The sequence below is a fragment of the Typopeltis vanoorti genome, chromosome 6 (assembly GCF_054136105.1).
Source record: "Typopeltis vanoorti isolate ZY-2024b chromosome 6, IOZ_Tvanoo_1.0, whole genome shotgun sequence".
Lineage (NCBI taxonomy): Eukaryota > Metazoa > Arthropoda > Arachnida > Uropygi > Thelyphonidae > Typopeltis > Typopeltis vanoorti.
The window spans coordinates 80,436,056-80,462,775 of NC_143554.1; the positions used below are offsets into that span (position 1 = coordinate 80,436,056).

General features: G+C 37.0%; 1 protein-coding gene across 1 annotated transcript in view; it reads left to right on the plus strand.

Annotated features, from left to right (window-relative positions):
- Window positions 1-26,720, plus strand: part of LOC150105624 (sodium-coupled monocarboxylate transporter 1-like) — an 85,999-nt gene continuing 59,279 nt past the window's right edge. The window contains exons 1-7 of the mRNA XM_090394005.1: window positions 1-372; window positions 10,431-10,496; window positions 12,488-12,539; window positions 14,143-14,210; window positions 15,299-15,453; window positions 15,551-15,691; window positions 19,844-19,973. Of these exons, the coding sequence (XP_090250131.1) occupies window positions 1-372; window positions 10,431-10,496; window positions 12,488-12,539; window positions 14,143-14,210; window positions 15,299-15,453; window positions 15,551-15,691; window positions 19,844-19,973 (984 nt within the window). The remainder of the gene's footprint in view (window positions 373-10,430; window positions 10,497-12,487; window positions 12,540-14,142; window positions 14,211-15,298; window positions 15,454-15,550; window positions 15,692-19,843; window positions 19,974-26,720) is intronic.

Below are 26,720 nucleotides of genomic sequence, written 5' to 3' on the forward strand. Positions count from 1 at the left end.
ATGTCTTCTTCCGAGGATATAGCTTCGCACGAGGATTTAATTCAACGTTTTGGAATAGCCGATTATGTTGTTTTTGCAGTGACCCTTGTGGTATCAGCAATTATTGGGATCTATTACGCATGCAAGAAGAACCACCAGCACACCGCATCTGAATTTTTAATGGGAGGAAGGTCCATGCAAGTAATCCCAGTTGCTTTATCGGTACTGTCTAGCTTTATGTCGGCAATTACACTGTTGGGCACTCCAGCAGAAATCTACCTGTACGGAACACTCTATTGGATGGTCATTTTAGCATTCTTGCTTTTGATTCCTGTAACTGCTTCGGTGTATTTACCGGTGTTTTATCATCTTGAACTTACTAGCGCATATGAGGTAGGTAGGCCAACCTATTCTTCTAATATGAAGTTCTTTCTTTGTCGAAAGAACAGAACGCTTTCTTAAGATTAACATCTAAATATAAAAATTAAACTTAAATTGCTGGAGATAACAAAATAATTTTTCATCTAAATATATATTGTTGAAACGACTTGGGTTTTTCCTAATTCAATGAGCCTCTTTAGGCTCAGTGTCCTTTGGTTGTAAAGAGCTGGATTCGAATAACGTCTGAGACATAAAGAACCTCTATAAAGGATTTTCATCTTAAAGATGAGTTAGTCGATCTCATACAGATGTGAATGTGATTTTCCTTTTGGAAATTCAGGATTTTCATCCTTCAAAACTGGTACACTGGGGAAAAAATGCAATTACGTAGTTGATCTGGCTGTAAATCCAAAGAACCAGTATCACCTTTTAGATTAGCTGTACGTAAGATAATTGTCAGTACTGGAAGCAGTGCTATAAGAATACTACAGAAGATGCATTACAAAACGTTATGAAAAATATGGTTTATATTTTTTACTTTTGTCATGAAGCAGTTGTAATGTTTTCTTTTATCGTGATATTTAGTTACATTATTCGGTTATATTTAGTTTATTACATCTTATATTTCCTATATATTTATTTTATTACGCATATGTATATGGCTTTATTATTCACCGCAGCATGTCGATAATTGTAATTTCATATGCGTTACATCAGCGTTTCCCAAATGGTGAGTCCGAACCCGGCACCGGGTCACGAAAGCTAAATGCCGAGTCGCCTAAAAAAACTCTCGAAAATTTATGTGTTTCGTTTTGGGGTTTTCTTTTTTTTCACGAAACTCTAAAATACAAGTAAATAGCGTTTAATCGGGACTAATGAATAAATAATTTAATTAATAGAGACGAAAAACGTCTTTGTCCATAAATTAATGTGTAAAAATGACGCACTATGGGAAACAGAAATAAAATTAAAGTCCTAAAAAAATAGAAGAAAAAGAAACATTAACTTAAATGATCGCACTCTTGAAGACGAAGAATTTCAGTACCTTGGTTCATACATCGATAGTCTAACTGATCTTATCTGCTGACATTTACACGATCAAATACAACCTAAAGATTAATCTACTCCTCACACACGGTACTTGTATAAACTCTGTTGTGTTGGTTCATATAAAAAATACACTAGTGGGGGATTAATATAAAAATATATTTTACTTCACTCTGTAGCAACTGTAATACGTAGACATCATTTCCTGTTTTATCCGATCTATTACTTAGTATGCGTATAACACCTGCTGTTGTAATGTACCAAAGTGTAATGGAGTTCAAAATCAGCAACCGAAGTGTGACGGGATGGGGAATTTCGGATTTATTTTCACCTTGGAGAATAATTATATAGTATATACCATAACTGTATGATAGTGGGATGAGAGGCTGTTTTCTCCCTTCCCTGCACAGATGCGTACACCGAGTAACATATTTTGATGAATCACTCTACGGAAACACTGTCTGTGTATTTTATTGAATTTCTCTTCACTTTATTTGCAATAGTCGATTCCCGAATATCAGATAACAGTATCAGACAAATGTTGAAATAAGAGAATGTTAAGAATAATATCGTTTCTGTAATTTTTCATTTAATTTTTAAAACAGTTTCCGAAATTCAAATATATTTCCAAAAACAAAACGTCTCAATAATAGACTTAGCAAATACATAATGAAGTTTACATTGCTATTACTGCAGCGCCTCTAGTGTTAGTTTTCGCGAGTTGTAAAGATTTGTCTAGTAAAATAATAGTAATAAAAATAAAGAAGTAAATAAATAAATAAAAATAATAATAATAAAGTAAATAAATAAATATAAATAAGTAAATAAATAAATTAATAGTAACACTGAAATAACAAATAAAAAATTTAAATAAAATAAAATTTTAGAGTAAGATAGCTTTAACACACCACAATATTTCTTAATTAAAACAGTATTTATTTACTGAACGTGTTTGAAGTAATGGGTTCTAAAGCACTTCGTGATCAAATACGACCCGTCCTTCCCATATGCACACCAGAAGATGTGGAATCTGCAGTGACTAGCTTCACCCAACAGATTAAGTCCGCTATAATGGTTGCATCCTACCAGAAACCTGTTCCCAAGCCTGATCGTTTGCCTGAGGACATTATGGACCTGATCAGAGAGAAGAGCAGAGCTAGGAAGAGATTTCATACCACTCGCGCACCTCAGGATAAGACAGTGCTTAACAGATTGAATGGAGCAGTAAGAGATGCACTTAAAACACATAGAAACGAAGTCTGGGATAAAAAGTTAGCCTCTATCTCACCTATTGATCACTCTATCTGGGGCCTACTGAGAAATATCAAAAATAAAACCAGATCCCTCCCCCCTATAATCTCAAACCAGGGCCTAGTCCACACAGATGCAGATAAGGCAGAAGCCATACTTAAAAATCTTGAGGATCAGTGCAAACCTTCTTATAACAACATTGATTTCAATCATCTGTACAAAATCCACAGACAGGTTAGGCATGCACTAAACCTCCCGGACACCAGTGCCGATCATATTGCACCCGCATCACCTGTTGAATTATATGATATTATTAAAAAACTTAAGAACAATAAAGCTCCTGGACCAGACAGCATCTCAAACAGGGTGATCAAGCTGCTGCCTCGAAAAGCTATAGTGCATCTGACCAATATAATAAATGCAATCTTAAGACTTCACTATTTTCCTTCCACCTGGAAAATGGCTGATGTGATTCCTATACATAAGCCAGGCAAAGACCCACACTTACCGCAGAATTATCGTCCAATCAGTCTCATCTCCAATCTGGGTAAGGTCGCAGAGAAGGTCATCCTCTCACGACTCCAAACCTCAGTAAATGACCTAGACATCCTCCCTAAAGAACAGTTTGGATTTCGACAACACCATAGTACTACCCAGCAAATCCACAGAATTGTGGAATATATCACCACCAGCTACAACTGGCGCCAGTGCACAGGTGCGGTATTCCTAGACCTATCTAAAGCATTTGACAAAATCTGGCATTTTGGACTCCTGAACAAACTTATCTCAGCCGGTATCTCACTAAAAATGGTTCATCTAATCCGTTCATATCTTCAGAATAGATCAATGCAAGTTAAAATTAACGGTTCTACATCGTCCCAGCGCCATATCTTTGCTGGAGTGCCGCAGGGATCTCTACTAGCTCCATTGCTGTTTTCTGTATACATGTCAGACATCCCACACAATCCGATGACTTCCATTTTAGCACTGTATGCGGACGATACGGCAATACTAACCAGATCTCTCAGACCCCACTTCGTTACTAGAAAGCTTCAAGAAAATCTTCTAAAGCTGGAGGGTTGGTTCTCCAAGTGGAGATTGGAAGTCAATCCCCTGAAAAGCTCAGCGGTTCTCTTCTCAAAAAGGCCAATGTCTCCTGCTGGAGATGTGTTACTATTCAATACTAAAATTCCCTGGCAGAAAGAAACAAATTACCTGGGTGTGATTCTCGACAAAAAGCTATCTTTCAACCAACATATCAAGTCTGCATGTGCAAAAGCATCTAAAGCCATAGCTCAGATCTACCCGCTAATTAATAGAAATAGCAAACTCAGCAACAGAATCAAATTGCAGCTATACCAGATGTCGATTCGTCCTATAATCACCTATGCCTCTCCAGCCTGGAGCCACACCTCTAATACTAACATTATTAAGATACAGCGAGTGCAGAACAAGTGCTTGAGAATGATTTTGAACGCCCCGTGGTATGTTAGAAACAGCCAACTCCACAGAGACACAAATATTCCCTATATTCTCTCTTATCTACAATCCTTAGCTGCCAAATTTTTTCTAAAGACGTCCACACATCCCAACGATTTGGTTCAACAAGCTGCAGCATACGAGCCAACGGACATATTTAAATATAGAAGACCAAAAACTATATTAGCCTCCTATAGCGATACATAATCTCCATGCCCATTCAGGGCGAGCAAACTGCTCGTAAATTTTACCCTCACTGTAACCACGACAGATAGCGGGGAATATGAAAAGCATCTTGCTTCATCCCTAAAGACATAAATGTCAATTGTCAATTGTCAAGTAATGGGTGGAAGAATCAATCGACCGTGAGATGCGGTGATTGATTCATTCAATCCAATACTCTTGGAGAGTAATGGATGGCAATGCTGTAGCCAATGAAGTTCTAACTGAGGCTCGGCTATTGCTGTTACCGTCCTGCCATGATCAGAGCTTTAATAGCTCAATAACATCTTATCCCTACACTGTCCTTTACAGATAACGGGGAATATGAAAAGCATTCTTGCTTCGCCCCATTAAGCTAGTCCTTATAAGGATATAAGGAAGTAATGGGTGACTTACACAGATTAGAGTTATGCAGATTGTACATACACAATTGCTATACTTCAACTTAGACTAGTAAGCTCCTCTATCAAGTGCCACTTTGAACATGAACGATGACTTTCCAGGTAAGCTGATGCACAACTCACAGGATCATTGCCATTTTGTTTGTTTCTACCTTGAGCGCAAGTTCTGTCTTGTTAGTTCACCTACGTAATACTTATTAAAGGCAATAGAAATCGAGAAAATAGAATCAATCGACCGTGAGATGCGGTGATTGATTCATTCAATCCAATTCCCTTGGAGGGTAATGGATGGCAGTGCTGTAGCCAATGAAGTTCTAACTGAGGCTCGGCTATTGCTGTTACCCTCCTGCCATGATCAGAGCTTTAATAGCTCAATAACACCTTATCCCTACACTGTCCTCTACAGATAACGGGGAAGATGAAAAGCATTCTTGCTTCGCCCCTTTAAGCCAGTCCTTATAAGGACTATAAGTAATGGGTAAGACTGGAGGTTGGAATGGATTCATTCAATCCAATACCCTTGGAGGGTAATGGATGGCAATGCAGTAGCCAGTGAAGTTCTAACTGAGGATCGGCTATTGCTTGTTACCCTCCTGCCATGATCAGAGCTTTAATTGCTCAAAGCCACCTTATCTCTACACTGTCCTCTACAGATAACGGGGAATATGAAAAGCATTCTTGCTTCGCCCCTTTAAGCCAGTCCTTATAAGGACTTATTAATAAGTAATGGATAAGATTGGGAGAATCAATCGACCGTGAGATGCGGTGATTGATTTTATACCCTTGGAGGTAATGAATGGCAATGCAATGCTGTACCAATGAAGTTTAACTGAGGTTCGGCTTTTGCTGTTACCCTCTTGGGTGATGAGTTTTTGAGTTCGCTCTCTTAAGGTTTTTGCCTTCAGGGAGCACTTTGAGTCTCCGGGGAGGGTGTTCTCCGGCACGGCCCGCTGAGGGCTTTGTCGGTGAATTATTTTCCTCGGAATATGAGCGGTTCTGCTCAGTGGTCGGGGAGCCCGTCACTGAGTGGAACCAACGCTGAGATGTGGACGGTCTTTCGCCCACTATGGAGTGGCCTAGAGATCGTCCGATTTTTTGAGATTTCACCTTTACTTACATAGTCGGTGATTGATTCATTCAATCCAATACCCTTGGAGGGTAGTGGATGGCAATGCTGTAGCTAATGAAGTTCTAACTGAGGCTCGGCTATTGCTGTTACCCTCCTGCCATGATCAGAGCTTTAATTGCTCAATAACACTTTATCCCTACACTGTCCTCTATAGATAACGGGGAAGATGAAAAGCATTCTTGCTTCGCCCCTTTAAGCCAGTCCTTATAAGGACTATATAAGGAAAGTCTACCTGAATAGAGGAGGAAGAATCAATCGACCTAAGACGCGGTGCTTGATTTATTCAATCAATACTCTTGGAGGGTAATGGATGGCAATGCTGTAGCCAATGAAGTTCTAACTGAGGATCGGCTATTGCTTGTTACCCTCCTGCCATGATCAGAGCTTTAATTGCTCAATGCCACCTTATCCCTACACTGTCCTCTACAGATAACGGGTAAGATGAAAAGCATGCTTGCTTCGCCCCTTTAAGCCAGTCCTTATAAGGACTATAAGTAATGGGTGATGGAGATGTGGTGATTGATTCATTCAATCCAATACCCTTGGAGGGTAATGGATGGCAATGCTTTAACTAATGAAGTTCTAACTGAGGCTCGGCTATTGCTGTTACTCTCCTTCCATGATCAGAGCTTTAATAGCACAATAACACCTTATCCCTACACTGTCCTCTATAGATAACGGGGAAGATGAAAAGCATTCTTGCTTCGCCCCTTTAAGCAAGTCCTTATAAGGACTATATAAGGAAAGTCTACCTGAATAGAGGAGGAAGAATCAATCGACCTAAGACGCGGTGCTTGATTTATTCAATCAATACTCTTGGAGGGTAATGGATGGCAATGCTGTAGCCAATGAAGTTCTAACTGAGGATCGGCTATTGCTTGTTACCCTCCTGCCATGATCAGAGCTTTAATTGCTCAATGCCACCTTATCCCTACACTGTCCTCTACAGATAACGGGTAAGATGAAAAGCATGCTTGCTTCGCCCCTTTAAGCCAGTCCTTATAAGGATAAGGACCTACTTCATTTTGAAGTTGAAGTATACCTATTTCATTTTTGGATCAGGGATATGAAAAGAACTCAAACTCTGGGAGGGTAATGGATGGCTGTGCTTCAGCCAAAGATATTCTTACTGAGGCTCAGATCAGATATTTCTCTTACCCTCTTGCCATGATCAGAGCTTTATAGCTCAATAACGCCTTATCCTTACACTGTCCTCTACAGACAACGGGTGATATGAAAAGCATTCTTGCTTCGCCCCTTTAAGCCAGTCCTTATAAGGACTACTTCATTTTTTGCCAAACTCGGGCTGAGCACGTAGCTCATAAATTTTTCCCCACACAGTAACCTAACAAATAGCAGGTATTAAAAGCATTCTGCTTCACCCTTATAGTAACGTACTGAAAATGAAGTAGAACAGTAACCTTCTACTTCATTTTGTACTAATTGTAATACGCAGGAATCATCTCCTGTTTTATCCGATTCAATTCCTCAGCATGCGTGTAAGCTACAAAAATGTAATGTACAAAAATATTTTTTCTGTCGTTGTAGGTGTTTTTAATCGTCTTTTAAAATTCTTTTTTAATACTATGAATAAGATTAAAAGAAACAGACAAAGGAATTACAATAGTCAGTTAATAAATGTACGGCGTGTATAGCATTCTATATGTAATAACTATTCACAGAATTAGGAACAGGAATGGAAAAAGAACGTCTTATGACATCAATCAGCAAAGATTTAATTCGCTTAACTATTAGCAGTCCTATTAATTTCAGTAGTTCATATCATTCTAAAAAATCGATAAATAAAATGAACATTTTTATTACTAAAAACAATTATTCTATACAGAATATGGAAAAATGAAGTAAAGTCATTTTAAAAAAATTAAATATTCAATTTCCGGTAATTTCTAATACATATTGTAAGTACACCTTTTGTTTATATATATTATATAGCTACAGTAATTAAAATCATTTATTATGAGATATCAGGGAACAGGATGAATACCCTTGGAGGGTAATGCATGTCAACGCTGTAGCCAATGAAGTTCTAACTGAGGCTCGTCTATTGCTGTTACCCTCTTGCCATGATCAGAGCTTTAATAGCTCAATAACACCTTATCCCTACACTGTCCTCTACAGATAACGGGGAAGATGAAAAGCATTCTTGCTTCGCCCCTTTAAGCCAGTCCTTATAAGGAGTACTATGAGATACCAGAGGGTGGCAGTTAATCGACCGTTAGTTGCGGTGATTAGTACCCTTGGAGGGTAATGGATGGCAATGCTGTAGCCAATGAAGTTCTAACTGAGGCTCGTCTATTGCTGTTACCCTCCTGCCATGATCAGAGCTTTAATAGCTCAATAACACCTTATCCCTACACTGTCCTATACAGAAAACGGAGAAGATGAAAAGCATTCTTGCTTCGCCCCTTTAAGCCAGTCCTTATAACGACTATGAGATAGCAGAGGGTGGGAGTTAATCGACCGTTAGTTGCGGTGATTAGTACCCTTGGAGGGTAATGGATGGCAATGCTGTAGCCAATGAAGTTCTAACTGAGGCTCGGCTATTGCTGTTACCCTCCTGCCATGATCAGAGCTTTAATAACTCAATAAAACCTTATCCATATACTGTCCTCTACAGATAACGGGGAAGATGAAAAGCATTCTTTCTTCGCCCCTTTAAGCCAGTCCTTATAAGGACTATGAGCTAGCAAGGGTAGGAGTAGGCGAATGAATCGCCGTGAGATGCGGTGATTAATATCCTTGGAGGGTAATGGATGGCAATGCTGTAGCCAATGAAGTTCTAACTGAGGCTCGGCTATTGCTGTTACCCTCCTGCCATGATCAGAGCTATAATAGCTCAATAACACCTTATCCCTACGCTGTCCTCTACAGATAACGGGGAAGATGAAAAGCATTCTTGCTTCGCCCCTTTAAGCCAGTCCTTATAAGGACGATAGCGATGAGATAGCAATGTCATTGTTTGGATGTTACAAGAAACTTCGATTTCTTTGGTTTTGAGACGCCTGATCTGAGCACGAAGGGAAGAGGTGTTTTTTACGAATATCAAAACAGCTAGGGACAAACTGCACCGCGTTTTGGCTTGGAGAATCGTTTACGGCCGACTCCCGGTGAAACTAGTGAATCACAATATCGTCCCCGACCTTGTGACCCCTTTTTTCGAAGTGTGCCATGCAATTGAAACTGTACGGAACCTCTTCTACTAATGTCCACGAGTGCATCACATTTGGCGAAGGCTGTCTGAAGTGCTTAGGAATTTCTCTTTGCCCACTTTCTATGACGTAGTACTATTGCAGTTCCCCCCCCCCACACACACACATCGGTGAGAAAAAATAAACAATACCTAATTTTTCTCATCAAAATTCTAAAGTATCGCATATGAAAAATACTTAAAACATCTCCTCACTGAGGAAGACAAAATCTACCATCGAATTAGGAACTGCTTCTTCGCCCTTGATTCCTGGAGCAGGAAAGATACTTCTTCGGCGAAGAACGGTTCCTAAGGAGATAGTGCAGGCCACCAACCATATTTTGGATTACAGGGGGGGGGGGGTTAAAGTGTGCATGTTAATAAACATAATGCCTTTAGCATCCCAAAATACCGATGCCATGACCTTGTCTTCTTTGGCGTTGGACAACCGGCTTCTGTCCACTGTTTTGACTGTTGTTTGGATTCTGGTGTGTAATGGTGAATCCAAGCTTCATCCATAATAATACATCAACGCACAAAATGTGTTTTATTCTTGTTAAAACGCTCCAAGCACTGTTCAGAGATTTTCATGCGATGCGTTTTAGATCTGTGTGGCACCCATCTTGCGCAAATCTTTGTCATTTGCAATTCTTCATGCAAAATATATCCCACACGTTCTTTTGAAATGTGTATAGTCTCAGAAATTTCACGCACTTTGACTCGCCGGTCATCCAATACCATATCGTGCACTTGATCAATGATTTCTAGTGTTGTTACACATTTGGAAAGTCCTTCACGTGGATCATCTTCACGTTTAAACTCGGCAGCCTATTTCTTAATTGTCGAAAACGAAGGAGAAGAATGCCCATAAACTTATGAACTTCGAAAGAATTTCTTATGGCGTTGAACCTTCTTTTACAAAGAATTTTATAACAGCACGATACTTAATTGTATTCATTTCAAGGGATGCAGACAACACTTTTGTTTCATACAGCTATATAAAACAAACTACTTGATAGAATGATTTGCAATTTCACATGGATGCTTATGACAGATGTACCAACTTAGAAAAAAAAAAAAAATTGCCGATAGTGTTGCCATCTATGGTCGAAGCCGAGAACGTTTTAGACCACCTTCGTATTTTTAATGAATAAACAAAGTTTAAATCAAAACCATTTATTAACATAATTATTGTTTAAACACTAGTAATCGTGCTATAGATCAGTTGAAGTACGAAAATCCACATATCAAAAATCTTTTGATTTTTAAATCATTTAAAAAATCGACCTAAAATAGATAACGAAAAGGACTAACCTTATCTTTGTATTTTCAGTATCTAGAAAGAAGATTCAGTCGTTTAGTTCGTACTTTGGGATCGATGGCATTCGTCATTCAAATGGTAAGTTTCCATATTCACTACACAAAGAATCTTTGCATTAAATATTAATAACTAAAGCATGTGGTTATTTTATTCCTATTATTTTATAATTGTTTTAAAATCAAAGGATATTTTAGTAAAACACTTATAGAGAACTGGATAAACGCTTAGACAAAGTAAACGAGAAATTCGTGTTTTTACAGCTAATTCCTACTAAAAAAAAAAAAAAGATAAAAATGTTTGAATATTTTTATCTGCGTCTTTGAAAGATCATGAACCAATCAAATATTCTTCTGTTGACTTCATCCAAAACTTCTTGAATGCTCATTTCTATATCGCAGTTATATTAATAAAAATGAAAAAAAAAAGTTTAATATGTTTTGCGCTAATTAAATAGGAATAAAACTGCCGATAATCTAAAGCTTCAAATATGAAAGAACACCATTTTTTGAAATTCATACTATTAAATAAAGGAAAATAAGGTAGGTCATTAAAACAAGAAATCGACCGTGAGATGCGGTGATTAATACTTTTTCTATGTATTTCTGGATATTGTTTGAGCAATATTTTTGCAGTTATTTGAGGTTTGGTTCGTATCAGCCAACTTTTAAGAATACCATTTAGCAAATTTACTCGAGCTAATATTAAAAAATACACTTTTTAGCTGAATATAATTCAAATACATTTGGGATCGTTACTAAAATTTGTTTTTCTTATTATATCAATTTTAGTTTAATTATCAAAAAAAAAAAAAATGAACACACCAAATTAAGAACTACAGTGAATAAGCCACAAACTTTCGTTTAATTACATGAAAATCTGATAATAAATAACGTAATTACTACAATGCTACTTCGAAATGTACTTTTTGTATGGTCGTCTAATTATTTTCATACATGTTAGAACAGTAAATTGTTAAAATATAATAAAATTTAAAAAAATCCAAAAAAAAAACATAAAATTAATAATCTAGTTGATTGTTAACTCAAACTAAAACAAAGTCAAGAACAATCGAATCGTTGAAATATGCTTTAATTTTCTATTTTATTTTCTAAATAATCTAAGGACTCTACAAATATACGTTTTTATTGTGATATATCACCGTTTATCTTCAAAAAACCATCAACAGAATGTTTAATATCGCAATAATAAAAGCGACTATGGTTCAATACTCCACGAAGGAAGATAGGGACATTATGAAAGCTGTTTGTCAACAGTCAATTGTAAGCACGTAGCATTCATTGATATGAATTTTGAAGCAGAAAATAGGTGTGTATGAGCTGAAAGATTCATATTTAAACTCAAGTGCTCTCCTTAAGTAATCTTGTGCGTGTCTCTGATTTAAATTAATATTTATTAAGTAATCTTGAAGAAGTCAGTACTAAAACACGAGTGAAATTCTGTAAGTAGAATTAACTAATAAATACTATTGTCAAACAGTGAATAGTTACTACTATGAAGCACAACTACAGAACGCGACAATGGTAGGGGGAAAAGAAAAAAGTTAACGCCCCCTTACCGGGAGTAAGCGAGGCCATTTTAGCCCTATCTTACTTTTTTGGAGACTGAGAGAGCAGTTTAATTTCTATTAGAGGCCAATTAGAGATAGCTGGTTCAAAACTATAACTACAATATCCCGCATCTGGTGATGAGATGAGGCTGAGAAGTGGCGCCATCTAGTAGTCCCTAATCCTAACACTATATATTTATTGTCTGAGATAGTATGAGTTTTACGGTCGATTTTGTTTCAGTTTATGACGAAAAACTCAGATTTCCGGTTTGATGCAAACACCTGAAGAGAAGTATAAATTTCTATCCTTTTGAATCATTTTGTCAAAATGATCTGCTTAGAACCAAAATTTAAGTGGCTCGATACTTTTTAATAACCATCCAAAATGCTGAATTTCAATATAGTAAAATACGTCCAGTTCAGATTGCTCTGTGGATTGGACAAAAATATTGGTTCAGAAATTTTTGAGCCCTGAATAATTCAATTGTTCTTTATTATTTAGATATTATTCCTGGCAATAGCTGTGTATGCACCAGCTTTAGCATTAGCACAAGGTAAGATCTTTCAATTTAATATATATATATGTATATGTATTTTTATTCTTTAAAGTTATTTCTCCATATAGAAGTCAATTTATTTCATCTCTCTCTCTCTCTCTCTCTCAATGTAATTACGGTTAAAAATGTCTCTAAATGCATTAAAATATATTATTTGTCATCATCATCATACGTATCAAGGATTTAGGCCTAGCATGGCCTGTTCCGGCCTTAGAAGTCATCGTTGAATCGTTTAAGAGGACGTCCTGGTTTTCTTTTTCCTAATGGCTTGTACTTTAAGGATTGTTTTGGTAATCTTTCTGTTTTCATTTTTTGAACGTATTCCATCCATTTATGTTTATATTTTTTAATTTTTTCTATTACTGGTTCTTGGTTTAATTCTTTCATAATATCTTCGTTTCTTTTGTGATCAAATAGGGTATACTTTGCAGTTTTTCTCATAAACTTCATTTCTGCTGTTGTTAATCTTTGTTTGTCTTTTTGTTTTATTGTCCAGATTTCGCTTCCATACATTAGGACCGGTAGGGCTAATGTATTGTATACTTTTAGCCTGGTTTGTTTTTGAACTAGGTTTGGTTTAAATATAGAGTTAATTACTCCTGTTATTTTTAAATATTTTGCAATTTTTATGTTTATATCTTTTTCATTTTCATAAGTGATCATACATCCTAGGTAGTTAAATGAATTCACCTATTCTAAGATCTTGTTATCTAATACTATTTTAGTTCTTGCTGGATTCTTGTCCTTCCTTTAAAGGCCATAGTTTTTGATTTTTCCGTTGATATTATCATACCATAATCTTTGGATATTCATTTAGATTTAAAATAGCTTTCTGTAAGTTATCTTCAGGATTTGTAATTATTATTTGGTCGTCTGCAAAGAGGAGAGTGTTTAAGTTAACTGTAGGTGAAAGTTTAATTCCTTAATGTAAATTTTTACTCCATTTTATTATTATTTCATTTAAGTAGATATTAAAAAGAGTTGCTGAGAGGGGACATCCCTGTCGGACCCCTTGGTTTATCTCTCTTGTATATGATAGCTCGTGATTTAATCTTATTTGTATTTGATTATTTTCATCTATACTTGTGACAGCTTTTAGGATATTATTTGGTATTTGTCTTTCTTTTAATATGTTAAATAATATGTTTCTTTTAACTTTGTCAAATGTTTTTTCAAAGTCAATAAATGCAATATGTGTTTCTAAATTATATTCTCTTCTTTTCTCTATTATTAATTTTAGGCAGAAGGCTGGGTCTATACATGATCGTCCTTTTCTAAATCCATTTTGTACCTCTAGAATAAAGTTTTCGGAATATTTCATTAATATTGAAAAAAAGAATATTAATACATTCTTTGTAAAATATAAAATCACAAAATCTGGATGATCACCATCCTCTCTCCGACTAAAATTGCTTTCCAAATGTTTCGTGTCAGTATTAAATAAAATATATAATCAATTAATTATAAAAAAATAAATAAATTATTTACTTGATTTATTTTTTATTATCACTCCACTCTAAAGTGATATTTTCCAGAATCATAACACATTTCTAATTCATTGTCTTATTAAAAACTTTTTTTTTTCAAAAAAATATTTCAGTAACTGGAATGAACATCTGGATGTCTGTGCTTTCTACTGGCATAGTATGCTCCTTCTATACTGCCATTGTAAGTATTTATTATAGATTTTCCCATGTTTATTATCATTAGATAATATCATATATATGGGATTCGCATTAATATATAAATACGTAAAATATGTCATGCCATAGTTCCAGAATAACTTGCATGTTAACAATACAAATTTAATTAGTACTCAACATGCTTTTCAAAATTGGATGGAGGTAGCGGAGATGAGAATGCTTAGGTGAATGTGCGGTGGGACCAGAAAGGATCATCTGAGAAATGACTACGTAAGGGGAACGGTGAAAGTTACGAACTTAGGAGCAAAGATACAGGAGGCAAGGTTGAGATGGTTTGGTTATGTGATGAGGAGGGAGGAAGAGTATGTGGGAAGAAAGGTCATGCAGATGGATGTGCAGGGGAAGAGGAAGCGCGGACGGCCAATAAAAGAGATGGAGGGAGATGGTGGAGGAGAAGGACTTGAGGATGAAGAACTTGGATGTGGCGACAGCCCAAGAGAGGAAGTTGTGGAGGAGACTCACCACAAATAGAGACCCTACTTAAGTGGCAAAAGCTGCAGAAGAAGAAGAACATATTTTTCAAAATTCACCTAAAACTGCTCTAGGTTTAATTGTTGTCAAAATAAGTTACTCCGCCGAACAAGAAAGATTTGCGAAATACATGTTAATATCAAAAACGATCGTGAAAATGATGGTCTCTGATATTCATAATATACAGAAAAATAGAAGGTTCTTACAAGTGTTTTTAATATTTCTTTTTCTGGAAGGTGGCAACTATTACGTCTTTATTAGCATATCTCTCTTGTTCGTGTTAGAAGAAGAATTAAGTGATTCGTGATTTTTTTATGATCGTAAAATATCATCCCAGTGACCACAATAACTAGCATATGGTCCAGGTATACTCGGAGAAATGCCTGTTTTTCCAGACGATAAATTGGCAGTGAGTAGTCCAAATACAGATATTCTGACAACATTGCTGTGCAACTGTGGATGCTATTAAAGCCAAAGGAGTATGAACATGAAAAATGGAAAATAATAAAATAATTAGCATTGAATTCCCTAATAATAAAATATAAACAAGCAAACAATTGAACCATTTATTTACCTTTACAGGGAGGAATAAAAGCTGTTGTGTGGACCGATGTTTTCCAAATCTTCATGATGTTTGCCTCTTTGCTGGCTGTAGTTATCAAGGGGACAACTGATGTGGGAGGGATCGATTATGTTTGGCAGAAGAATTGGGAAGATCGAAGAATTGAATTCTTCAAGTAAGTTATTTTAATAACCAAATTAAAAGAGCTATTTCTTTTATATGTCTCGTATATCTAATAATCATAACATTACTATGGTGTTTCTGTACTTTAGTTTTGATCCTAATCCAACCACACGCCATTCTGTATGGAACCTTGCAATTGGTGGATTCTTCTCCTGGTTGGCAGTTTATGGAGTTAACCAAGCAATGGTGCAAAGATATCTCAGTATTTCTACTATCAGGGGAGCCAAAATGTAAGTAAATTTGTTAACTCAAGATTTTTTTCATCTTGGATGATTTTTTTCATTTTTTTTCTTTTAGTTTCTTAATGCATGTCACACTTTGTAAAATTTTGGCAATTTGTTCGCAGAGTTTTAAATTAGACCTTCTGAGTGCTTATCATTCATTTAATTTTGTTTCATTCAGAAGAAACTGTTGTTTCGCTACTGTTTTCCTAGTTACAGATGACATCACAACTGTCTCGCTGTGGCAAAAAAAAAAAAAAAAAATCAGTTGACAAAGAAATTTCAATTTCAAATTTCAAAAAAAAAAAAAAGAGGAACTACAAATTAAAATCCCTCTAAAAGTATAAATAAATTGAATTTGATAAGTAATCCATTTAATTTTTTATCGTAAATAATAATACTGGTTATATACGAGTATTACTTGTAATCTTCTTCTTCTTCCTTGAAGAAGATTAAGCATTTGCCTGTTCCGGCTTTATTGGTCTTTCCATCTTGCAGCTGCCTCTCTCTCTCTCTCTCTCTCTCTCTCTCTCTCTCCTTTTGGTCTCTATCTATCCACCGACATCTTTTTGTAGCCGATATCATTCCATGTGAGCAGATGTTCTTTCCATTTCTCCCTGTATTCCTTGATCTTTTCATTTGCGACGTAAATATCTAGCTCTTTACTGATGCCTTCATTTCTTACATGGTCCAGTTTTGTGGATCCTTTAATTGCTCTTAAAAATCTCATCTCTGCAGCTTGTATTTTTACTTTCATCTTTCTTTTTAAGAGCCTGTGTAGCTCAAGTGGAAGCGAAGGTTGTATTCCACAACACTTGATCGCCGAAGACCTAGGTTCAACTCAAGTCGCCGAATAGAGGAACATTTTCTAAGCCTTTCTTCGACCACTTCCCGAGTTAGTTGCACTCTGGAACGAGCAAGCGGATTTTTTTTCTCCCGGAAACTAGAGTTCTTCGTCCCATCAACTCAAGAAAATCGACCGTAGAACCCACACTATCTCAGACAATAAATATATAATGTACGCACTAGGGATCAGAGATGGCGGCACTTGCCAGCCGACTCTCTTCACCGGATGCCGGATAGTGGTAGGGATAGTCTTGGGCCAGCTGTTGTGTCTAATTGGCCTCTGGTGAAGATTTGAACCCCACCCTCAGTCTCCAAAAGTTAGATAGGGCTAAAACGGCTTCACCTACTCTCTGTGATAAGGGAATCAAAGGTGTTAGCAGTTTATTTATTTTATATATATATATATATATATATATATAAGTTCAAATTTCAGAGAAGGATATAATTTCCTTGTTACACTTCATTCATTTATGAAATGCCACGAGATATTGCCGTTCAGCAGAAATACCATAAGCTCTGCCAATTGTTTGCTAATGCAAACCAATTGTTTGGGCAGGAAATTTTGAATAAATGGTTATTTTACTTTTTTGCTTTAACAAAACAATAGACGATGGGGTTTTGCCCCAAATTCCGCTGGAATAATCTTAACCCAAACAGAAATAAATAATCCAAACAAAAATGAATAGCAATGATGCCAGAAATTGCACCCGGTTGGTGACCTTCATAGAAAGGTAGTAAATTAATTCCAGTATATATGTAAAAATCTTCAGTAACAATTTGGAGAAAAGGTAAAGGTAGTGATATCGAAAGTACAGCCTGGATTGCGATTCATGATATTGACAGGTAATTGATTAAGTGTCGACACAAATCTGCATTGGTATTATTTCATAACTTCATTAAAATATGCGAATGAAAAGCAAATCATTTTGCTTAAATTTCATTGTATAGCTAATACGCAGAACGATACGGGCTTGATGGGTGAAGCATAAATGCTTTTCATATGCCCCTTTATCTGAGACGGAAAGTTCTTTGAGTGGAGAATTATTGGCTTTAAGCTCTCCCTGAAAGGGCAGTGAGATTAACTGTGTTCAGCTGAGCATAGAATTGACTTGGGTCTTTTGTATTTGCAAAAATCTGCTTCATTGTAGTCTGAAGCTTGCTTGATCCGTGGGTTCGGATGATTAATTGTCTTGATGAAGAACATTTCTGCTTGGTCATGAAGGAGGGATGTGATGTAGGGAATGTTAACTTCTCTATGAATCTTGGAGTTTCTGATAAGCCGTGGGGCATCCAAACTAATTCTCAAACATTTGTTCTGTATTCTCTGCCGCTTTTGAATATTTGTATTCGTGGTATGACTCCATGCAGGAGATGCGTAAGTGATGACCGAGCTTATTACCATCCAGTATATGAGTAATTTGTTCTGTGTGTCCAGTTTACTTTTTCTGTTGATCATGGGGCAGAGCTGCGCAATTACTTTGGATGTCTTTGAACTTATGTGTGTTATATGACTGGTGAATTGTAGTTTTTGTCGAGCATTACGCCGAGATATTTGACTGTATTCTGCCATGGGATCTTGACTCCTAGTAAATGTATATCTTCCTTGATCTGAGTCTTCTTTCTAGTGAATAGTATGGCTGAACTCTTCTGTGTGTTTGCTTAGATCCCCCAGTCCATCAACCATTTTTCTAGTGTGTGATTACTGTTTTGGAGTCTTTTGATGGCTAGTTTGGGGCCGAGAGATCTTGCTAGTAATGCAGTATCATCTGTATATAATGCAATGATCCTTGAGCTTGGGTTTTGAGGGACATCAGCTATATAGCTAGAAAACAGCAAGGGGGCCAGGAGTGAGCCCTGCGGCACACTTGCCAGGACCTTGCGTCTGGTTGACACAGTTTCATTTATTTTGACTTGCATGAATCTGTCTTTGAGGTATGAGTGAATTATTTTAACTAGATTAGTAGGCATATTGAATGTGATGAGCTTGTAGAGAAGACCCTGATGCCACACCTTATCAAAAGCCTTCGCAGCATCTATAAAGACCGCAGCTGTGTGGAAGTTCCGGTTGAAGCCTTCGAAGATGAATTCGATCAGCCTGTGGATCTGTTGAACGGTGGAGTGGTTTTTTCTAAATCCAAACTGCTCATTAGGAATTATATCTAGTTTATCCGTTTCTGATTGAAGCCTTGTAAGGATTACTTTTTCTGCGATCTTTCCGAGGCTGGACAGAAGACTGATAGGTTTGTAGCTTTCAGGGAGCTGGGTGTTTTTCCAATCTTTTTGATTGGCGTAATATCCGCTATCTTACATGTTAAGGGATAATACTTAAGTCTGAGGATGGCATTAATGATGTTGACTAGATGTACAATCTAGTCAACATTGTCATCCGTTACTCACCCCCCCCCCCAGGTACAGCAACGCTGTCTGATTTAAAACTGCATTGGCTTCAGCATTGCTACAACCATTTCTGCGCTATATGTTCAAGTACAGAGGGGCTCCGAAAACACGTGAACTCCTCCAATAATTAGCGACCCGCAGGATCAAAACTTGATCCCCTCAGTAACAGGCTCACCCTATCACCAAGAAGAACTCTCAGCGTTGGCTCTACTCAGTGACAAGCTCACACCACCACCGAACAGAGCCGCCTCATATTTCATCTGAAGAGTAACAGCAATAACCGAGTCTGAGTTATCTTCATGGGCTTCAGCATTGCTACAGCCACTTCCACACAAAAGCATATCAGTGGGAGCCAGACCCATAGGTGATACCACGCACAAAAGCATATCAGACCCAGAGGTGATACCAAGATTGAAGTATTGAAGAAGTCATATTTCCATATACAATTAGTAAAAGGTGTCGCACCTTATTAGCAAAATACTCTGGATTAGATACAGATATTGAAAGTTTTTTCTCACTTGGATTTACTATAAATTAAAGATGCCAATAAATTATATTATTGGTTTCATCTATTGTCCAAGTGTAAGCAAACAAAGTTTGTGCGTGGAGTAATTTCAACAGCAACTCCTATATAGAGGATAATGACTTCACATCACTTGCCTTAGTATCCATTATGCAAAGCACATATCCTTACGGACACGTATAATGACATGAGCATAACATACACTGGCCTCATAGCCTGAGTTACTTCGAGGGTAAATCTAAATAAACCAAACCACCGCATATTAAAAAGTGCAACAGTAACTTTTTATTGGAAGTAATTTTATATATTTGTTCTCTCTTTATAAAGGTATTTAACACTTTCAGAACCCTGATATGTAGCTTCGCATTGATTTTTGTTGTGATATTTTTTTCTAGAGCTGTGTGGCTGAATCTACCTGGTGTTGTGTTTCTTTTAACTATTACCAGTTTAGCGGGAATGTCGATCTATGCTAAATATGCTGGTTGTGATCCAATTACATCGAAACAGGTGACTGCACCAGATCAGGTAAGAATAATGCGAGTAACTAGACACAAGCACTTATGAGAGCACTAAATGGAAAAACAAAGAACTTAATACCATATTCATGAAAATGATATGGTATTAAGTAATTTACTTATAATTTAATTATATATTATTATACACAATTGAAATAAAATATATATATAATTTTCTGTGAATATTGACACGTTTTTAATTCATGTTTTATATATTAATTTACTACAATTTATAACACCTTTTCATATTTTATATAATGAATAATAAAGATGGCTATTATGACTAGTGTTTTTTAAGATGATCCAATACCCTTGGAGAGTAATGGATGGCAATGCTGTAGCTAATGAAGTTCTAACTGAGGCTCGGCTATTGTTGTTACCCTCCTGTCATGATCAGAGCTTTAATTGCTCAATAACACCTTATCCCTACACTGTCCTCTACAGATAACGGGGAAGATGAAAAGCATTCTTGCTTCGCCCCTTTAAGCCAGTCCTTATAAGGATAAGGATAAGTGTTTTTTAAGTGGGAAGAATATCTTACTATTTTACTAATAATGTCTTACGAGTAATATTTTTCTCCGTCTGTAGTTCGTAACTGGTTACACAGATATTATTTTACACAGAATGTGGTCAAGGAACAAAATAGTTCCGTTTGTTAAATATAATGATAACATCAGATGATATGATAGTGAATATAATGATGATATAACATCATCATTATATCACCTGGATATAATGATCCAGAAATTTTTTCCTGTCATTTTAGATTTTAAAACAACAGGAAAATAAATCGATGGTATGTGTCACGTACACTTCCCACAAATCTTGGCCTCTATGGAGTGCCAGTGTAATAGCAATTTTTTTTATTATATTACATGCATTTGTTATAGTTATTACATACATTTGATTACATATGATGGATGAGAAGTAATTTCTCAGTTTTCATCCTCGGAGCTTATATGTAAGCTTATCTGAGGATGACACCAGTTGGTTATTATTTATTGGTTTGTTTGCTGTGTTGGGAAGCTACAAGATCTATGATTGAGAAATTTGCGCGCGCACGCATGCACGCACGCACACACACACACACACACACACACACACACACACACACACACACACACACACACACACACACACACACACACACACACACACACACACACACACACACACACACACACACACACACACACACACACACACACACACACACACACACACACACACACACACACACACACACACACACACACACACACACACACACACACACACACACACACACACACACACACACACACACACACACACACACACACACAAAATAACTTGGAATGTCTTGATGCGTCGCTGAACTGGAAGCCTGAACGAATATATTGTGTTTCATTAAGTTTGTATGGTATTTTGGGTGTGTGTTTCTTGTTCATAGTATGTCCTTAGAGCTCTTTTCAGGCTTTTGTAGTTTGTAAGGTTTCTGTATTCAAAAGGTAATTTGTTTATCATGTCTGGGATGTAGAAGTTTCGCGTGGCCTTTCGGCAGTGATTATTGTATTTATATGTGATATAATTAGTTGTCTGAGGTCTTGTTATGCGATACATGTTTCTGACTGCCCTGTAGTTGGCAGCGAAATAATGTTTTAGCAAAGCTGCATAGTGACATAAATGTTTTTCTGTCAGTATTTGTGTTCTGACATTGCAGTGAGAATAACGACATATAAAGTCGTTATTGTCTCTTTGTTCCCAAAAGATCAGTTTTATCATTTTGTACTGTAATGACATTAATCTATGTAGTTAGTAGGGTGCACAGAAAGAATACTTTGTTATAGCGTATCTTAGTATATTTTGGCATAGTGCTTTGTATATTAGTGTTTTTAGGAGTGTGGGAACTATGTCTTTTAACTTGTACAGTTTGCCACTTATTGTTCGGAGTTTGTTGTGCAGATGATTTATGTGGCTGTTCCAGTTCATATCTGCATCGAGCTAAATTCCAAGGTATCGTATTGTCTCAATCTGAGTGATTGTATTGGTTTTCTTTGTATTGTGTATGTTGGAGAGTGGATGGTGGATGACGATATATATTTGTTATCAAATGGTCAAGTCAGTAGATTTCTTAATATCATTAATTTTGTCTTATCTGAGTTTAGGTGTATGGAGTTTTTCGTGCGCCACTCTGTGATCAGATTTATGTCATGTAGCATATTTGTTTGGGCTATGCTTGCGTTATTATGGATGGATATTATAGCTGTCGTCTGCGTATTGGAATATCTTACCTTTGAGTGGTAACTGATTAATAACGTGCGTGTAAATGTTGAATAGAGTTGGAGAGAGTACAGCTCCCTGTGGCACTCCACAGGTTACTGGTAACTCTCTGCTTCGGTTTGACCCGATACGTGTAATATGCTGTCTATTTTGTAGGTAGTTTGTAAACCACCTGTGAAGAGACCTGTCTATTCCAACATGCCTCAGCGTTTCTAACAAGGTTTGATGTGTGAGTGTATCGAATGCTTTAGTTAGATCAATAAAGACTACCATGGCAATTTTGTTTTTGTCTAAGGCGGTATTAATTACGTCTGTAAAGTCTTCGAAGAGAGATGTTGTTCCGTTATTTTTCTGAAAACCATATTGTGTTTTGGGGATAATATGAAAGGTCTCTGTGTATGCTGTGAGTTTCTTCAGTGTGATCCGTTCCATAATTTGATTGATAATTGGTAATGTTGCTATGGGTCTGTAATTGCTGATTAAATTTGTTTTTTCCATGTTTGTTTATGGGCGTGATTATGGCGGTCTTTAGCATACTGGGTATCTGTCCTGTTTTAAATATTTTATTTATTAATTTTAGTAGGATAGGACCTAAGCTAGTTGCATGTTGCTTGATATCCTTAGGTCTTATGCCATCAACTCCTGGCCTCTGTTTGATTTGATGTATTACAAAGAGAAGTTCTGCTTCTTTTATGGTTGGGAACCATAATGTCTGTTTTGATTGTGGTCCAAGGGGAGGGTCACGTTTTGTGATTGGGGGAATATTTCTGTGTAGTTCTTGTATGGAGTCTGCAAAGTATTGGTTAAAGTCATTTGCTAGTTGTTGGATAGATTTAGCGTCTTTCATGAAGCTGTGTTTTATGATTTCAGAGGCGGTGGTATTGGGAGCATAATCTAGCATCTCGTTGATCAGATGCCAGGTTTGTTTCATGTTGTTTTGTGCGGAGGTTAGTTTGTCTCTGTAGTAGCTTCATTTTGCATTTCTGATTTGTGTTGTAAGGCGATTCCTTGTTATCTTATATTCAGTTTTTAAAGTTGTGTTATTTGGATATCGCTTTAATTCTTTCCATAGAGCATCCTTTCTGTATTTTTAGGATTACGTTTCGTGTTATCCAAGGATTTGGGGTTGTTTTTGAGCGAATTCTGATTTTCTTTGCTGCTTTCTTATATATTTCCTCAGTGTGAGTTTAATGTTGTTGTATAAGATATCTGCTGAATCTGATGCCAGGTGTTCCCAGTTGGTTTTTCTTATTTCGTGGTTGACTACTTCGTCTGTTATTGTTTTGTGTTGCTTTTCTTCTGTGGAGCATTGCATGGATATTGTCTTAGTGTGCAGGTTTAGAGCCGTGAAGTAATGGTCTGCTACTTTGCATTTTATGACTGATGCAGTGTAACTGTTTGGAGGTGCTCGGACGTTTATATGATCTAGGCAGGAAGCAGACATAGTATTTCCGAATATTTCTTCTCTAGTACATGATGTTATTGTTGGTATTAGATTATACATGGATAGCATGTCTAGGTATTGAACAGTGTTGTTCTGGTTTTCGTTTGCAATATTTATGTTTATGTCGCCGATTATCATTAGGTATTCGTTTGAGCATATTTCTTGGTGTGAAAGCCAGAAATTGAGTTCGTGCAAGAATTTTATCATGTTTGGTGGCCTGTAAATTGCATTTAGTATTATGGGATGCTATCTATTTGTAGTATTAGTGATTTCGAGACAAAAGGTTTCAGCATGCTCAAATTGATACAGTTTTTTTTTGCTATTAATTTATATTCGATAAATATTAATATTCCACCCCTTCTTTTTGTTTGGCGGCATGATCTATATTGTTGGAAGCCTGGAATTTGGAAAGCAGTTCGCTTCGTCATTAGTTATGGATACCTCTGTTATGACCAATATATCAATAATACCTGTATAATTCCTCAGATAAGCCTGTAACAATAACCAATGTTTTCGGATGCTTTTGGTGTTAATATGCAAGATTGAGAGTCCTCTCGCTTGTACTGTGTGTTGTTTCCATGCATCAAGCGATTCGAAAGTACAATTACTAATATTATTCTGGTGTAATTAAATCTATCTGATGGTTCACATTCATTTTTGTTGGGTTGAGGTCTTCTTTTTGGACTAAATTGGAGTCTTTTGTCTCATTCTGGCAGCCTATCTATGTCTTCCGAGCTTTTCATTTGTATAGACTTTGAAGTTTGTGACTTTTTCAGGGGTATCTTGCCGTCTTTGATCGATAAAAATTTATACTTTTTTTCTGTTTTTTTCTTTTCTTGCTTGGTTCAAAAGATTCTGATTGAAAGGTGTTAAATACTCAGATAGAAAGATTGGCGTATTGTCTTGCGATGCATTTAAATCCTTGACTACTGGTTTTTTCAGTCTGCTGGCTTTTATGAGATTGTCTCTTGTAGCCTTGCTTGTCAGATACCGGAGCATGTAAAGTGAAGATTCCTATGGCATTTCCTGCAGGTTATATGACTTCTGTCGGACGTAATTCCTTCAGGCACTTGTTGCACTTCATGACTCACCTTTCTTCCCTTGGACAACTGTAAGGATGGCGACGTCCTTTGTTCTATACTCTCTATCTCTAGTGACCACGGTGAACTCTGTTAAATTTTCAGCACACTCAGATTTTGGATTCCATTTGGCCGATTTCGATGAATTATATATCACTGTCTTCATTTATATAATAATAATAATAATAATAATAATAATAATAATAATAATAATAATAATAATAATAATAAATACGTATTGCTACCATGAGTAGGCTGATCCATGAATAATAATAATAATAATAGAATTTTTGATTATATATATTTATTTACACATTGCTTCAAGAGAGGGCGCTGCTTTCTCATGTATTCAATAGGTTCGCAAGATTGTTAGGAAAGAAATCTGGCAAGTCGATGTTTCTTATTATATAACAGTTCTCATTGAATATACGTGTTGCTAGGATATAATTTTTATTTATTTATGTTTAGTTAAAATACAGCAATAATTATTACAGTATGTGCTTCTTTTATTACGAGTAAGGTGGCCTTTGAGAAATAATTTGATGGCATTGAGTTTTAAAGAATAGGCAATGTAGGCATTGCCTATTCTTTAAAACTCAATGCCATCAAATTAATCACAAACATTTTCGCCATTTTTTTTAAATTGAATTCCCTAGTTAGTAGATGTACAGCATATGTAAATAGATTATTTCCCCCGGACTCGAGGCATTCCAAACCTATCATTTCAGAAAACTTGACCGTAGAACTCACACTATTTCGAACAAACCCTATCATTCTTGCTGTCATCACACTATTTTTGACAACAGTACAAATGATGGGATATAGGTTCACGAAATAAGCAACAATAGTCTGCCATACTCGCACCGCAGTGCCTCTAAAAATCATCAATAAAAGAACTCTTTCTGCACTGCTTGGAAAGAAGTCAACGGAGACCTTCATGAGCAAGGTGCACTGTGCCATGTGACGAGTCAGGTGTTTGTAGCAGGTATAAATTGGAGGAATATGATGCTCCCAAGTCAGTGCCACTGTGTCCGGGTGAAATGGTTGCGAGAAGGGAACTGACGGAGTTTGAAAGTGGCGCTGTGATGGGATGCCATGTTGCAGGCCTCTGTTCGGCAAAGTACTGAATTGATAAATTGAGTCATCCCAGGTCAATAATCAGTGGAAACATACTAATATGGAAGCGCAGAGAGTCAACCCACCACTCTCACCAAACGTGACCGCAAGATGCTACGAAGAATAACGTATAGGATATGTGGGATATTACAATTCCTCATTCGTCGGCCGACACGTTGAATGCGGAGTTCCAGGAATCGACTGGAACACGAATCTGCACAAAAACATTCCAAACAGAAGCTCTTATTGCAATTCCCACATTATGCGAACCAATACACAGTGTTGTTTTCAATGGTAGAAAGAACGTGCACATTGGGGTGTGGAAGCTTGGAAAGAAGCTGTGCTATGAAGGGAAAAATCATGCTACACGCTGCACAAAGCAGATGGACGGGTGTGGTGGATGCCCGGTAAACGTCTCTTACCAGAGTGCGTAGCTCCTCTCCCCCTCTATGAAATTCAGAGGTGGCGGTGTGATGATATGATCCTGTTTTTTTTTTCCTGGTTTGGCCTCGGACCGTTGTTTGGGGTGCCACGAACATTGAACTCCGAGAGGTATCTGAACATTCTGGACAAGGCAATACTTTCTACGGGTCTGACCATTGTCTCTTTCAGCAAGACAATGCACAGGGTCATACGGCTGCTGCTCTTACAGCGTCGTTTGCGAACATGAACGTTACCACACTTGGCTGGACTCTACAGAGCCCTGATCTCAACCCTGAACATCTGCGGGATGACGAGGAGCGTCGAGAGGTCAAGGGACATCCGTCCCACAACAGTTCAGGACCTCATCACATGCCTGCAGGAAGAATGTATCGTACGCTTGTGGAAAGTATGCCCCGTAGGATGGCCGCAGCGA